The sequence below is a fragment of the Salminus brasiliensis genome, chromosome 6 (genome assembly GCF_030463535.1).
Source record: "Salminus brasiliensis chromosome 6, fSalBra1.hap2, whole genome shotgun sequence".
NCBI lineage: Eukaryota > Metazoa > Chordata > Actinopteri > Characiformes > Bryconidae > Salminus > Salminus brasiliensis.
In genome coordinates, this window is record NC_132883.1 from 20,296,774 (window position 1) to 20,311,116 (window position 14,343).

At 40.3% G+C, this 14,343-nt stretch overlaps 1 protein-coding gene across 1 annotated transcript; it reads left to right on the forward strand.

Annotated features, from left to right (window-relative positions):
- The first annotated feature begins 2,394 nt into the window (after positions 1–2,394).
- On the forward strand, positions 2,395–10,325 carry mrps27 (mitochondrial ribosomal protein S27). The gene is made up of 11 exons (XM_072680985.1): positions 2,395–2,485; positions 2,883–2,960; positions 4,012–4,082; positions 5,567–5,625; positions 5,744–5,858; positions 5,975–6,053; positions 6,161–6,276; positions 7,082–7,184; positions 7,383–7,525; positions 8,137–8,280; positions 9,941–10,325. Exons 1-11 carry the CDS (start codon positions 2,410–2,412, stop codon positions 10,178–10,180), a joined length of 1,224 nt encoding a protein of 407 aa, XP_072537086.1. The 5' UTR covers positions 2,395–2,409; the 3' UTR covers positions 10,181–10,325.
- The last annotated feature ends 4,018 nt before the right edge of the window (positions 10,326–14,343 follow it).

Genomic DNA, 14,343 nt, shown 5'->3' on the forward strand with positions numbered 1-14,343 from the left:
TGGAAAATATAACCACTGTTTCTTTTTCTCCTACTGGTTCCACTTCTGCTATATGCAGGAGGGAAGGTACACGAAAGGCCACAAAAATCAGCCAAACACACACACACGCACACACACACACATTAAATAGCCACTTATTTAATGCTCTTATTGTGCATACTGACTATGGGGAGAAAGAATGCACAGTTACAGCACTGTCGTGAGTATGACTGAGGCCTATGTAAGGGATCTTTGATGAGGATGTTTTTAGAGACTAGCCTCATCATTTCGATACACAGACCCTTCCGCCTGCACCGCTCAAGTAAATTGTATGGTTCCGTTCCTTTCTGCCATTTGTAGAATCAATTTGTTGTACAAAAGGATGTTTGGCCCAAGCGTCAGCGCACATCGTCATCAGAATCCTCCGGACCCTTTTGTCTTCGTCCTGACTCACTGTATTTCCTGCGCCGATGCAGCTACAGTACTTCACTCGGACAAGCACAACACTTCTTTTGTCTGCTGAGGCACAAATGTGGGCTCTGATGTCCCACCAAACACAACAGAAAAGAAAAGAAGCATTTTTCTTAAACAAAATAGTTTTCTCTCTCTCGCCCTCACCGCACTCTCTCTTGCACTTCAACAATTACAGAAAGACAGGACAGCAACAAAACCATAAAACATTCCCCCCATTCTGACTCTCTCTCTCTCTCTCATTCTGACTCTCTCTCTCATTCTGACTCTCTCTTTCAGATGATCTTTTTTCTGTTTGTTTCTTTTTCTGGCTTTTAAAAAAAAATCTATTTCTGCCTCAATCTTTCATTCAAACTATTCTTTCTGCCTTTTTATCTCTTTCTGCCTCTTTATATTTTTTGGACTCTCTCTCTTTCTGACTTACATTCCATCTCTTTATCTCTTTCTGACCCTATCACTTTTTGCCTTTTTATTTCTTTCAGACATCCCTTCTACCTCTTTCCGACTCTATCTCTTTCCGTGTCTTTATCTCTTTCTGCCTCTTTATCTTTTTCTGACTCTCTCTCTTTCTGCCTTTTTATCTTTTTCTGACTCTTTCTTTCTGCCCCCCCCCCCCCCCCTTCTCTTTCTTCTTTATTATGGGAAGTAATTTATTCTATTTCGAATTGTCATGGTTTCAAAACGTAAAATGAAATGATTACCTTTATTCACACAATTTTCTGTTTATGTGAAGCCTCCTAGACATACAGTGACAGAGTGTTTTCTCCATTTGCAGTGAAGACTTTTTAGACCTGCGCTTTTCTAAGGTCAGTCTGTGGTCACTGAGACAGTACTTAGTGAAGCTCCGTCTCTGCAGTGGATCTTTGGCGGTCAGGTGATATTCTGTTCCTTTTCCCTTTCCTTTTGGGGCCAGACAGCACTGTGAGACTGCGAAACTGGGCTTAGTTCTAGTTCGGCCTTCTTGCTTTCTCTGATCATTTGGTTTACTCAGACTGCTGCTCCATCTCTCTGAGCTGATTTAAGTTCAGTTGATTTAAGAGTTGATCACACAGCTGACCACACAGCCTCATCTGGGCGTTTCAATCTCAGTCCCAGGCGTAACTCTACGTCCAGCATGTACTGTTTGGCATGCATACCATAAACTGAGTGCAGGTCCTCAGTAGTGTTCTTTCCACTGTGAAGTTAACCTAGTGTAGCTGATTCTGCAGAGAAGACCCCAAATTTCACCTCCATCGAGTGCTAAAGGTTGAATGAAACCATCTTTTCTTTTCTTTTTTAAACAATACTCTACATGCTTTGTCTTTCAGTGCATTTACTGCCAGGATTAATTCATCTAGCTAGTGGTGTATGAATGAGGGTGACTCTGCCCTAGCCTAGTTTCCTTAGACACTTAAAAGGTTCTTCAAAGGCACATCTCTATTGTTTTTAGGAAATCAAAAGTGTTTCTATAGTAAATCAATAAAAGTGGTTCTGCTCAAGCATCTTTATTTTTTAGGAGTCTAGCAGATTGCTATGTAAAGAGTGGAATTTTCTAAAAAAAAATATATATATATATTATATCGTATTATTATTATGCTTTTTATTTGTCGTTTATTGTTATATTGTACGTTATATTATTTTGAGAAAAAAAAAAAAAAAAACGAGAAAAATAGAGATGAAGGGAAGGTTCCTAGAGGAAGTCCACGAGGTTTGGGAGTGTGCTTACACCGCCCTCTACTGGCAGCCTTAAGTATTACTCTTTCAAACTAAACTGAATTAAACAGTATGGGGAAGCTGTTTAATGGTTCACACGAGAGATTATCTGAGATGGTTACTGTGTCTTCACCTGGGAAAGTTGACAACACTGGTGGTGGATTCTCTCTGTTTGAAGTGAACTGAACAGAGAGGTGGTGGTCTGGTGTCTGGTTTGGCGCAGGCAGAGGTGTCTCCCCCTGCAGAGGGAAATGGTATGACCCAAAGATGGCGGCCTCCATACTGCAACGCTTTCTCCTGCCTGTCAGGACTGTGGCGAAATGCTCATCTCCGAGTTTAACCGGTGGGTTTCAGAGACTCGTTTAGAGAGTATAGCTGTTCATCCTGTTTTGTGTGAGTTCGTCCATTCTGCCTGAGAAAAGCAGCCCGCAGAGTCCGTGCTGTTAGCCAAGGTTGCTAACCTTCCACACACTGAGGTTATTAGCTAGGTAGCTAGCTAGACATCACCTGGCTTCAGCTGTGGGATGAAGATAACCGACTTTTGAATGTTTATTAAAATGAAACAAACCCTTGTTGTTAGCTAAGTAGCTATGTTTTTTCACGAGTCAGTGTTTTTCGCTTATCAATAGCATGCTCGTGTAGGTTTTCTCACTAGCATGGCCATAGCTGTGTTGACTGAGACAGTGTAGCTATCTATGTCGCTCAGGACCTCCATCAAACCTCCCTGTGTCATGTTGCAGGCAGAAGATGTCTACTTTCAGCAGCATACACAGACACCAAAGTGTGGGAACAAAGAGAAGTTGACCCTCAAAACCTGGGTAAGTAGCTGGCTACCCTTTCCAGAGGGTTTGTTTGTGTGAGTGTTCAGCAGAGGGCAGTGTTGATTATGCTGTCTATAGACATTGTATCTTGAGGTGCTAGATAACCGGTCACCAACCCTGCCTTCCCTGGAGATCTGCCTTCCTTCAGTCTTCAGCTCTAGCCCTAATCCATCTTGCTAATTATCTTCAGAAGTGCTTGATTGAGATGTTCTGTTTGGGTTGGAGGAGACACCTGCAGGATTACAGATCTCCAGGAATCTCCAGGAGGAGGATTGATGACCACTGTCTTATGGTTGGTGTGGCGCAACAGATAACACCACTACCTGCCCGTTACAACACCATGTGGGAGACCAGGGTTCGATTCCCGGTCTGGGTGACTATGCTGCGCTACACCAATAAGAGTCCTTGGGCAAGACTCCTAACACTGCATTGGCCCTCCTCTGTAATACAAGTAACCTTGTAAGTCACTCTGGATAAGAGCGTCTGCTAAATGCCATAAATAAGAATAAGAAAATATTCCCAGAGATTTTTAAAAAGAGTTAAATCTTAAAATGGGATGCGTGGAAAGCGCACAGACCAGGTTTTTATATGTATTAAACTCATTTGGAATAAAATGTATCCTGATGACCGTTGTCCTGTGATGTTGTCCAGAAACTGACCAAAGATTGAAGGGTTAGAGGGCCGCCAGTTGTTCATACGGGTCCTAGAAAGTCATGGAAAGTAAACATGCTAAAATCCAGTAATGAAAAGTCCTTGAAACCATGCACCATGCACAGTTTTGACTTTGGTATCATTAACGTGCCTTATGTTGTTAACTAGCTAGCCTGGACAGTCTTTCAGCTACTAGCGTGGACTAAACATTCCCGTAAACAAGTTACAGGAATTTTTGGTCCTGGAATTTGTAGTTTTTTGGTACTTGAAAAGTCATGGAAAGTCCTTGAATTTACATTGATTTTCTGTTTACCTAAATTCAGTTCAGCATTTATCAGCATCAGTATGTATTTTGGAAGGTAATTTTAATGCATTTTCCTCTTTCTTTTCTTTTCAGCTGAACTAGCCTCTCTAATGGACAGGTCTTATGAGAGAAAGTTTCCAGTCAGCTCTCTTACAATATCCCGGGTAAGGGAGCACCACTATTCTCTCCATTCTATATGATTTGAACCCTTCTGTTATTGGTGTTTTTGCTTTTCCAAATGATTGACTTGGTGTTATTCATTGTGTTACTGGTGACTAGAGATGCACAGGCAATCAGCCGGTGACGTATAACTGGTTCTGCGTCGGTCACATTTACACTTGTGCACCGCACGAGGGCGCCAGCTGCACAAACACAGCCACACATACACCATGGCTGTGTCCGAATCGGCTCCCTGTAGACCTTTCCTACAGTCACTCTGTCGTCCGCCTGCGTTGTTTACAAAGGCGCTCGCTGGTTATCAGCTTGACTTAGAAATCTTCAAAACTTTTTCCAGTACAGCCAACAAGAGGGCAGTTAGCATGTCTAGTTAAACAACATGGAAGAAACAAGTCCCTCCAACCTGGACGAATGGCTAGTTTAGTTTGGCCGAAGCATGTTGGACAGAAGTTCAAAATATTTGTGTGACCCTGCATGTCTGCTGCAGCGCGCTGTTTACCACAAACATCAGTAAATCTGTCCCACAGTTCAGCCCTGCGTTCACTCTGGTTCAGTATAGCTCTCATTTGATTGGTAATCTCATAAAAAAGTGAGTTTTTCAGCTGGGGTTTGGTTGAATTATATGCATTTAGGGATGGGCAGTTGCCTCTGCCGTTGTTTTCAACACGAGCAGAAGCTGTTTAATGGTATTATTTATGCTTCCACATAGAGCTAAGCAATATAACAATTTTATCGTATTGTAAAACATTTTTTAATTGTGGTACACAGTATGCATTTATGAGTGTATCGTGGATATCGTCAGTGCTTAAAGAGATCTGTACATTTCATTACAAAGAGTGTAATCGGTTCTATTAAATTTAATGGCGTGCAGCATTTTTTGAGGACAAATTACGGTACTCAGTTTGGGAGAGTGTCTGGATAGCAGACATGATGAAATATTGAAATTAATCATCGCATATCGTAACAAAAATGTCTTTATATATCGTGATATAAACTTTTTCCACATTGCCCAGCTCTACTTCCACATGATACATGCTCTAGATAAAATATATAGAAAGTCTCTTTCAAGCTTCAAATGTCTGTGCTTAGTGTACAGTAGCTAAAAATGTTCAAAAACACTGTTATATGTATTTAATATACATTAAAAGTATTAAAGAAAATTGTATTAATGAAAAGTTGAACATAAATGATCCTGGATGCTGTCATTTATTATCTATATCTATAATTCATAGAACTCTCAGAATCAGCCAAGAAAGTTGCAATCGGTGCATCTCTACTGCATCGTTGTGTTATTCGCAACCTTTTATGGCGTGAGCTATTTCATAAACATTTGCCGCCTTATATGACTTATTTTGTATTTAATGTGTGTATATCCATCTATCTATCTATCTATCTTCAACTTGCTTACACATCTTTTTAAAACAATAAGCACATTACTGCATACTTGTAATAATATGTCTGCCTCCTTCAGTTTGTAGACAGCATATCTTCAGCTGAGGAGGTTATTCAAGCTGAGTACTACCTGTATAAGTAAGTGCAGCCTGCTTTTGTTTTGTTGAATTTGTAGCTGTACATTCAACATTCAGAAGACCTGTGGATTGAAGGGTATAGATCCGCCTGACTACTTGTGCTCCTGTTGTGTTCTTAGGTTTCGCCACAGTCCAAACTGCTGGTACCTCCGAGACTGGACTATCCACAGCTGGTTTAGGCAGTGCCTTAAACATGGAGCCAGAGATAAAGCATTATACACACTCAAGAACAAGGTAGGGCTTTGTCATACAGTGTTTTCCACAGTAAATGCTGCTGTTTCAGGATTAGCTCCTTATAGAGCTGTTATGCTGGAAAAAATTCTGATGTTAAACTCATCCCCATATTTTAGGTACAATTTGGAATGTTCCCAGATGAGTTCATGTTCAACCTTCTGATTGACTCGTACTTGAAAGATGAAGACTACAAGGGTAAGTGTTTTTAAAAGTTGGGAACTGATTAATGGAGCTCACTTGCTGCTGTCTCATTTGTTTGAAAGATGTGTAGCCAATAATGGTCTGTTTTTTTGTCATCACAGGAGCCTGCTCAGTTGTTGAGGAGGTGATGCTTCAGGAAGCTTTTACCCAGCCCACAACACAGATATTATCACTATGTGCCCTGAGCAAATACTTGGCAACCAAGCCTGACCTCAGCGTATGTATCTCCAAAACTATCATCTTAAGCTTTGAATATCTGATGGCAGTTTGTTGATTTGAGATGAAAAGAACAGGCAACTGTTGCTTATTAGAAAAACTGATCTGGAGGACTTTTTTCAGGAGGGAATTTTCCATGCGTTTGGGAGGGGTCAAGGTTTTAGAAGTCTTGCTACACTCCTTTTGTAGCACACAGTGTCTTTCAGCTTTGGTTAGAGTTAAAATTCTCCTTAAAAGGCCCCACATTCTACATACATTTATTTCTCTAGCCAGTTCCTAATGTTGATAATTGGGGGTATTTTATTTTTTACAGAACCATTTCCCATCCTCTCTTTATCCTTTAGAATTAAACAGGCTGCTTTTACTACCATGTCTTTTGTTCAGTCATTATATGGCCAAACACTTCTGAACACCTCCTTTTCTTCCAAAATCAAGAGCATTAAAAACTCATTAGTACTTAAAGTATACTAATATTAAATGTCAGGATCATTTGGAAAGCTGCAGTAATGCATTTAGGTAGTCAGAAACAAAAGTTTTTTTTGTATGTCCACATATTCTCATCATAACCCTGTTACAGACACTCCTTATCACTTCAGTGTGAATGGCTGTGCTGAACTGCTGTAGACTGAATGGTTTGTTCAATGTAAATGTGTCCATGTGGCCTAGCACATTTTGAAACATTAGCCATGCTTACATAGTCAAAATAGCATTAATAATATACTATTGAGAGATATGGATTCTGTAATACTCTTTCTCTGCTGACCCATGGTGTAAAATGAGACCCTGGGATGTTGTTTTGTGTGCAGTGGCAGGAGGAGAGGAATATAGGAGCAGCTCTTATGCTGGTTGGACTGGAGCAGAAGAACTCAGTTGGCCTTAGTGCTCAGTTACTGGGTCATGCACTTATTGGTGTGTATAAAGTGTGGTCGTAAAAATAATGCATCAGGAATAATTGAAAACTTGAACTTTAACACTTTGGTTTCAATGAATATGCAGCTTACTTAATCCTAAGTCATAAATATTATAGCAGGTTATTCATTACCTTCATGTATTTCTGGATAGCCAATCAGTGCTTTTTATTTTCATACATTACAATTTCTTTTTCAGGTAAGGTGGAGATGGCCAAAGGAATACATGCAGTGTTTCACCAAATGCCCTTGATCTGGACTCCAGGCTACCTTGGCCGATCACTGGCTGTAATGGAGAGAGTGTGCTCTGATGCAGCAGATTTGAAATTATCCAAGGAAGTTGTGAGTATTTAGTAAAATGAGACACAGTTGCTCAAACTGTGTTTTGGCTCACTGTGTAATACACTCACTCACTTTGCCTGAGGTGATGGTTTTGAGGGAGACCACGCAGTGTCCTTTTGAGTTATGTCATCACCAAATATCAGAATTCTGCAGACGAAGAAGATTGGGAACTCAAGAAACTTAAATCTGATGAAAGACTGCAATGTATATTATTTAAATTATTTGTATAATATTAAACTGCAATATTAGGCACTTAGGAGGCGCTCTTATCTAGAGCGACTTACAAAAGTGCTTCACTGTTAACTTAGAAAATACCCTTAACTAGTTTGTATGGACTATGATCTAGAAGATACCTTTAAGCTTGCATGCTACGAAATACAGAAGTCAGTATGGAGACCACAACACTCTGCACTACACTTTGCCCAAGCAAGAGATGGGTCTTCCCTCTGCGTTTGAAGACAGCAAGCGACTCTGCCGTTCGGGCACCCAGGAGAAATTTGTTCCACCACTTCGGTGCCAGGACAGACACTTGTGCCTTTTAAGCAGCTGATTTTGATCAGAATATGGAATTTATTTTGCCATCTGTTATTGTGACTTTCTGTGTTTTTCAGCTTGATTACTTGGACAAAATACTGCAGGAGCTCTCTTCCACTCCTTCCTCTGAAACAGTGGAGGAGAGTGCCACCGAAAATGAGGCTGATGAGGAAGATGAGCTTGAAAGAGCTAAATTACCACAGTACACAGCTAAGTTCAAGGTTTGACCCAAGGCCTTCTTCAGCGCACACACACACACATCAAATATGTTACAAGTTTGGAAGCCAGCAATGATTTTTCCTTTCTGTAGAGTATGTCAAATACTTTGTAAGCCAGCCAACCACCTACACAGCACAACATGCATATTAGCATCTAGTTTATCCAAGAATTGGTGGTGGTGGTGGTTTATATTGGTCCTTATTTGATTAAATGACCTTTGTGCATAGAGCTGGGCAATATGACTATATTTTATTGTATCGTGATGAATTTTGCTATTGTGATAACCATATGCTTTTCTAAGCATATGGAGGATAGTGCTTAAAAAACACTGATCAGCTGCAGGTTTCATTACAAACACTGTAATTAGACTGGTTGAATTAGATGAAGTGCAGCAGGTGTTGAATAAAAGTAGCTGTACTCAGTACGGGAGAGTATCTGAACAGTAGTTTTTTAGGAATTTGTCGCTATTGATGTGTTTAGTCTGTAATTACATGTATCGTGATAAATATCATGTATCACGAAACAAGTCTTTAAATATCGTAATATGGTATTTTTACCATATCGCTTAGCCCTGTTTGTGCATAATGTTCCTTAGACTGAGCAGGAACCAGCCATAATTTAACACACCTAATTCAGTTTGTGTAAGCTTTCAGAAATCTGAAACATTTAGTCTTTTAGACTCTTTTTCTATGTTGATAAACACATTTAAGTTAGGTAAATCTATTAAATGGATGTAATAATCTTTATAAATGCTGCTTCCAAACTTTTGGCCTGAAGTGTATGCTTTGGATAAAATCTCATATTTTCTTCCTTCAATCACTTCTTGACAGCCACTATCAAATTGCTTTGAAATCTGCCATTACCTGTGGCACTTGCTATAAAGCATGGAATGTAAAATGTCCAAATGTTTAAGAGCAAATATTTCTAAGTATATAAGTCCTGCAGTTTTACAAATTAAATGATGTCTCATGAGTGAACATATTGATATACTATCTTTAACAGAGATAGATTTTTCAAATTTCTCCCTATTTTTATCATTTTCAATTCTCCCTGTCACCTGATGTTACTGTGCTACCAAAACTGGGAGGGTGAAGGTTATGTGCTTACTCCAGGTCACACGAAGCCAACCTTAAAGCCATCATTCAAGCTTAATTTTAAACTGCCGCTAATGCGTTGTTGAACATCTAAACGCATTTGGAGAATAACTGCTAATTTTGCACTGAGTGATGGGGGAGGGGGGCATTTATGCTTTCGGGATTGAACCGCCAAAATTCTGCTTAATTTAATAATTTATTTGTATAGCGTTTTTTACAACTGATGTCACAAAGCAGCTTTACAGGAACTGAATCTGCTGTGATTGGGACAACACTTAGACAACTGCACCACTTAAGACCCCCCCTAAAGTGAAGAAAATTATACAAATATCTACATATAGGGACAGTAGGGGGTATGTTTTATTACTGTTTGAATGAAAATAGAGCAAGGACAGTTTTGGTGGAACCAATTGCAGTGGCGACAGAATTTCATTCCTGTGTAGCTTTTTATGTAGGATAGAAGCATAAATTATGTTTATAATTGTGATTAAACCAATGCAATGCTTCACCCCTTTTTAATGGGCTTGCTTGTTAAACCGCTCTCTCTTCTTTGCTGTCTGGTGTGCAGGAGCTGAGGGAGCAGCTGCAGGCTCAGGGGAAGGAGGAGTCAAGCAGTCTGGAGGTTCTTGCGGCTCGCCTGTCAGAGGAGAAGTTGAAGGCCTGCGAGCAGCTGGACATTGCCGAGTACCAGAAGAGGGTGAAGGACTGGGAGTCTGAGCGTCGGCAGCTGATCGTAAGAGAGAAAGAAATGAGAGAGAAAGTGCAACAGGAGCGTCTGGCCAGACAAGCGGCCAGAGAGTCCCAGTAACACGCCCATGGGCACGGCTACAGGCAGCTAAGAGGAGCTATTGTCTTTTCATGTTTATTGTGTTAGGTTGAGTAGACTGAACTTGAGATCATGCCCCCCCCCCCAACCCTTGTAAGTCTGCACAGTATAAATAAACCCCAACGATTTGTCAACTCTCATATTTAGTCTGTGTCCATTCATGCTGTTTATGATATGCCAGAGATTCTGTGAGCTCAGAAACCAGGAGTGAAACAAACAAAAAATTAGCTCATGTTTAGCTCAGGTCACCACGCTGCATGTCGTTAAAGCTGCACCATATGATTGGTGTTGAAACTGTTCAAATTATAACGGCGTAGTGGCTGAGTAGATTACTTCATTGTAGGAAGGTGGTGTTATTGCAGAAGGCTTTTGTTTAGTTTAAAAGATTATGCAACACTTTATCTATACATTTATACACAAATACAGCAGCCAGCTGTGCTGTAATTGTTTCCTTTAATGTTCACTGGCATTTTGTAGAAATGGTGAGATCCTATCCATCCTGCTCTCTGCTTTTTGCATTCACAAGCGCCCACGTGTGTGTGTGTGTGTGTGTGTGTGTGTGTGTGTGTGTGTGTGTAGCTGCTCTGCACACAAAACACATTCTCCTGCTGTTCCGTAATTCTGAATGTGGCCACATTTTTGTGGTTCTTGATAAAAGCAAAAAAAAAAAAAGTCATTGATTGGTGAGATTGTTTTAGCGTCTTATCGGCAAGTCCTGAATGTGGTCCTGCAGTGGTATTTTCCATTGTTGGAGTTAGAGGTATTATCAGCGTGAAAAGAATGCCAATATAGAGAAGCACTGTTGGGTTTGTTGGATTTGTTGGATTTGTTTGCCTGAAGAATGCTTATAAGGTTTATATGTTTGCAGTACACCAGTATTCACATTTTCTTAAAAAAATGTCTATGCATATTTAATGAAAAATGCCATGTGAACCAGAAATACAATACTTTTGCAGTGCCTTTAAAATTATTATCCCCCTTGGATAATTTTCCTTTGTATTACTTTCATAAATGGAAGCATGGTCAATATAATTTCTTTTCTTTATAAATTAAATATGTAAAATCAGTGACAGCAGAAATTTTCACTCCTTTCACGTAAACAAGCTTTCCAGGGCCCACTGCCAGGATGCATTCTCAGATTGGTGCTGCCACCACCGTGCTTCATGGTGGGGATTGTGTGATCATGGTGTTGTGCAATGTTTGGTGTCCACCAAACTTAGTCTAGCGTCTAGTCTGCTGGCCAAACAGCTCAATCTTGGTCTCATCAGACCAAAGGACCTTTTTCTAGTTGACCTTGGAGTCTCCCACATGCTTTTGTGTGAACTATAGTCGATATTTAATTTTCTTTGCAAATTTTCTTTGTTTTGACTGGTGAAGAACCTGGGCAACAGTTGTTGTATGCAGATTCTCTCCCATCTGAGCTGCTGAAGCTTTTAACTTCCTCAGAGTAGTCATAGGTGTCTTGGTGGCCTCCCTCACTAGTCTTGCACTTGCTTCTTGCATGGCCACTCCGTTTGTGGGGGCGGTCTGCTCTAGGCACATTTACAACACGTGCTGTATTCCTTCCATTTCTTCCAGAGGATATTTAGTGACTTCAGCAACCTTTCCTCTGAGTTGCGGAAGTGTTCTTTTGTCTTCATTGTGTTTTTTTTTTTAAAGCCAGGAATACTGATTAATCAGTGACTGGACCTTCCAGACAGTTATCTTCATACTACAATCAGTTAAGACACCTTCAGTACATTCAGATGCACCAATTACCTGGACATCTGTTGAAGAAGGTCTTTTACTTTGAAGGGGTGAATTTCGCTGCTGTCCAATGAAAACAATGAAATCCTCTTTACTATGAATAAACTATTATTTTTCATTATATTATATTATTCTACATCACCAAATTATATTGATGATGATTCTGTTTGAAAAAGCAAGAAAAGGGCAAAACATATGTGGGGATGAATCATTTTATAGGCACTGTAAATCTCAAGGTACCACATTTGACTAAAGGTTTTGCTTTAAATAAATGTTCTGTCATGTTCTGATTAGAAAAGACTTATGCGTTGCTATCAAATGGTCTTGGCAGTTTCATCTGGACAAAAACATGGCTAAACAGATCATGCTCAAGAGTGTCTAACTTGTGCTTTCCCTGGAATACAGCTGCTTATCAAAGAGAGAATTTAGGCTTTAATTGATCCCCACTGCATAGGGCCCTTAGGAAGTTTGCTTCATGTTTACCGGCTGTTTCCAGAGCAGTTAAGTGGTGTCATATGATTGGAATTCAGTCAAAATAGTACTGACAGATTACTGTATGCTTGAGCTTGCAGTTTGTTGCTCTTCAAGGAACATTGACACCTTGACATAATGAAAATACTAACTGGAATTATACAGGAAAACCATTCTACTCTTCTCCTGTTGTCTCATGATCACTGAGTGTTTTTTTGTTTTTTTTGATTGTGTTATATATAGTTTTCCTACAAAATGTTAGCCTTGTGGCCATGGTATCATAATATTTTTCAGGTATGTAACGATACAGTTAAGCCAGTAATAATGCATCCTCACCTTTAGTTCATTCAAAACCTGACACTGATCACTGGTTTGCAGCGATCAGCATACATGACCTTTCCTTGAAGTAAGTGTGTCTTCATGACGTGGGAGGAGGACAGGTCAGAGTAACAGTAGTTTTACTTCTCACATTAACATTACACTTACTATCCACTTTATTGGAAACCCTTACCCTGTGCGTTCACTCCCTGTTAACTTTAATAACTCTACCCACTTCATAGGCCAGCTATATAGGTGTACAGCTACAGACTATAGCGCTTTATAGACAGTGGTCCACGTCACCCTTTAACATTGGTCAGTTTCTGATTACAGGGCCACTGTTGAGCAGGTTTATTTGGGTTGTTGATCATTCTCAGCTCAGAGGTGACACTGAGTTACTGATGTGGAGATAAGAGTGTGTCAGGCACAGTGGCATTGCTGGACTTTTCACACACCTCAGACTCACCACTCGGCTCAGAGATGTCGACCATCCAAAAATATCCAGCCTAGAACGGTTCTGTGGTCAGAAACCAGAAGTGGGGAAAGTACAATAGTTAAGTACTTCACTAAAGAGAGCAACACTCCTGGTATTCCAAGCATTCCATCTCCTTCTATTAAGGAGACTTGTGCTGCTATAGTCAGTTGCATAACGTTACTCAAAATACTTTAATATAAGTATTGACTGCATTCACAAGCAAGTGCCTTTATGTTTTTACATGTACAGTATACACTCACTGATATTAGGATAACTATACAACTTGGTTGGGCCTCCCTCTGCTTGTGAATAAGCCTTAATTCTTCATGACATGGTTTCCACATGATATTGGAAACACTCATTTGAGATTTCAGGTGCACGTTTTGCTGCGTATCTTCAGTTTTACCATATCCCAAAGGGGATTCTTTTGGGGCAGTGGTGGTTCAGCAGTTAGAGCTCCGGGCTATTGATCACAGGGTTGTGGGTTCAATACCCGGGCACGGCAAGTTTCCACTGTTGGGCCCTGGAGCAAGGCCCTTTACCCTTTCTGCTCCCCAGGCGCTGGAGTTGACTGTCCACCACCAACTGTGTGTGTGTGCTCACTGCCCCTAGTTCATTAGTGTGTGTGTGTGTGTGTGTGTGTTCACTACCACAGATGGGTAAAATGCAGAGGACACATTTCGCTGTACATAGTACAGTGACAAATACGTGCACCTTTATCTTTGTATTCAGATCAGGTAACTGCAAAGGCTGAAGAACACTGAACTCAGTGTCATGTTTATGAAACAAGTTTGAGGCCCCTTTTTCTTTGAGATTCATAGCATTAACATGTTGGAAGTAGCCGTTAGAAGATGAGTAATCTGTGGCTTAAAAGAAATGCAGATGGTCAGTGTTAATGGGCCCAAAATGTGCCCAGACAACATTCCACACGCCACTACACCACCTCTACCAGCCTTAACAAAGGCAAATTGTATCCATGTATTCATGCTAGTCAAGCATCAAATTCTAAAGCACCTGTACACTTCAACTTCAGCAGAAACTGAAGTTTATCAGACCACCCTGTTTTTTATTTCAGTTTTCAACTGTCCAGTTCTGGTGAGTTTGCGCCCACTGCAGCCTCAGCTTTCTGTTGCTG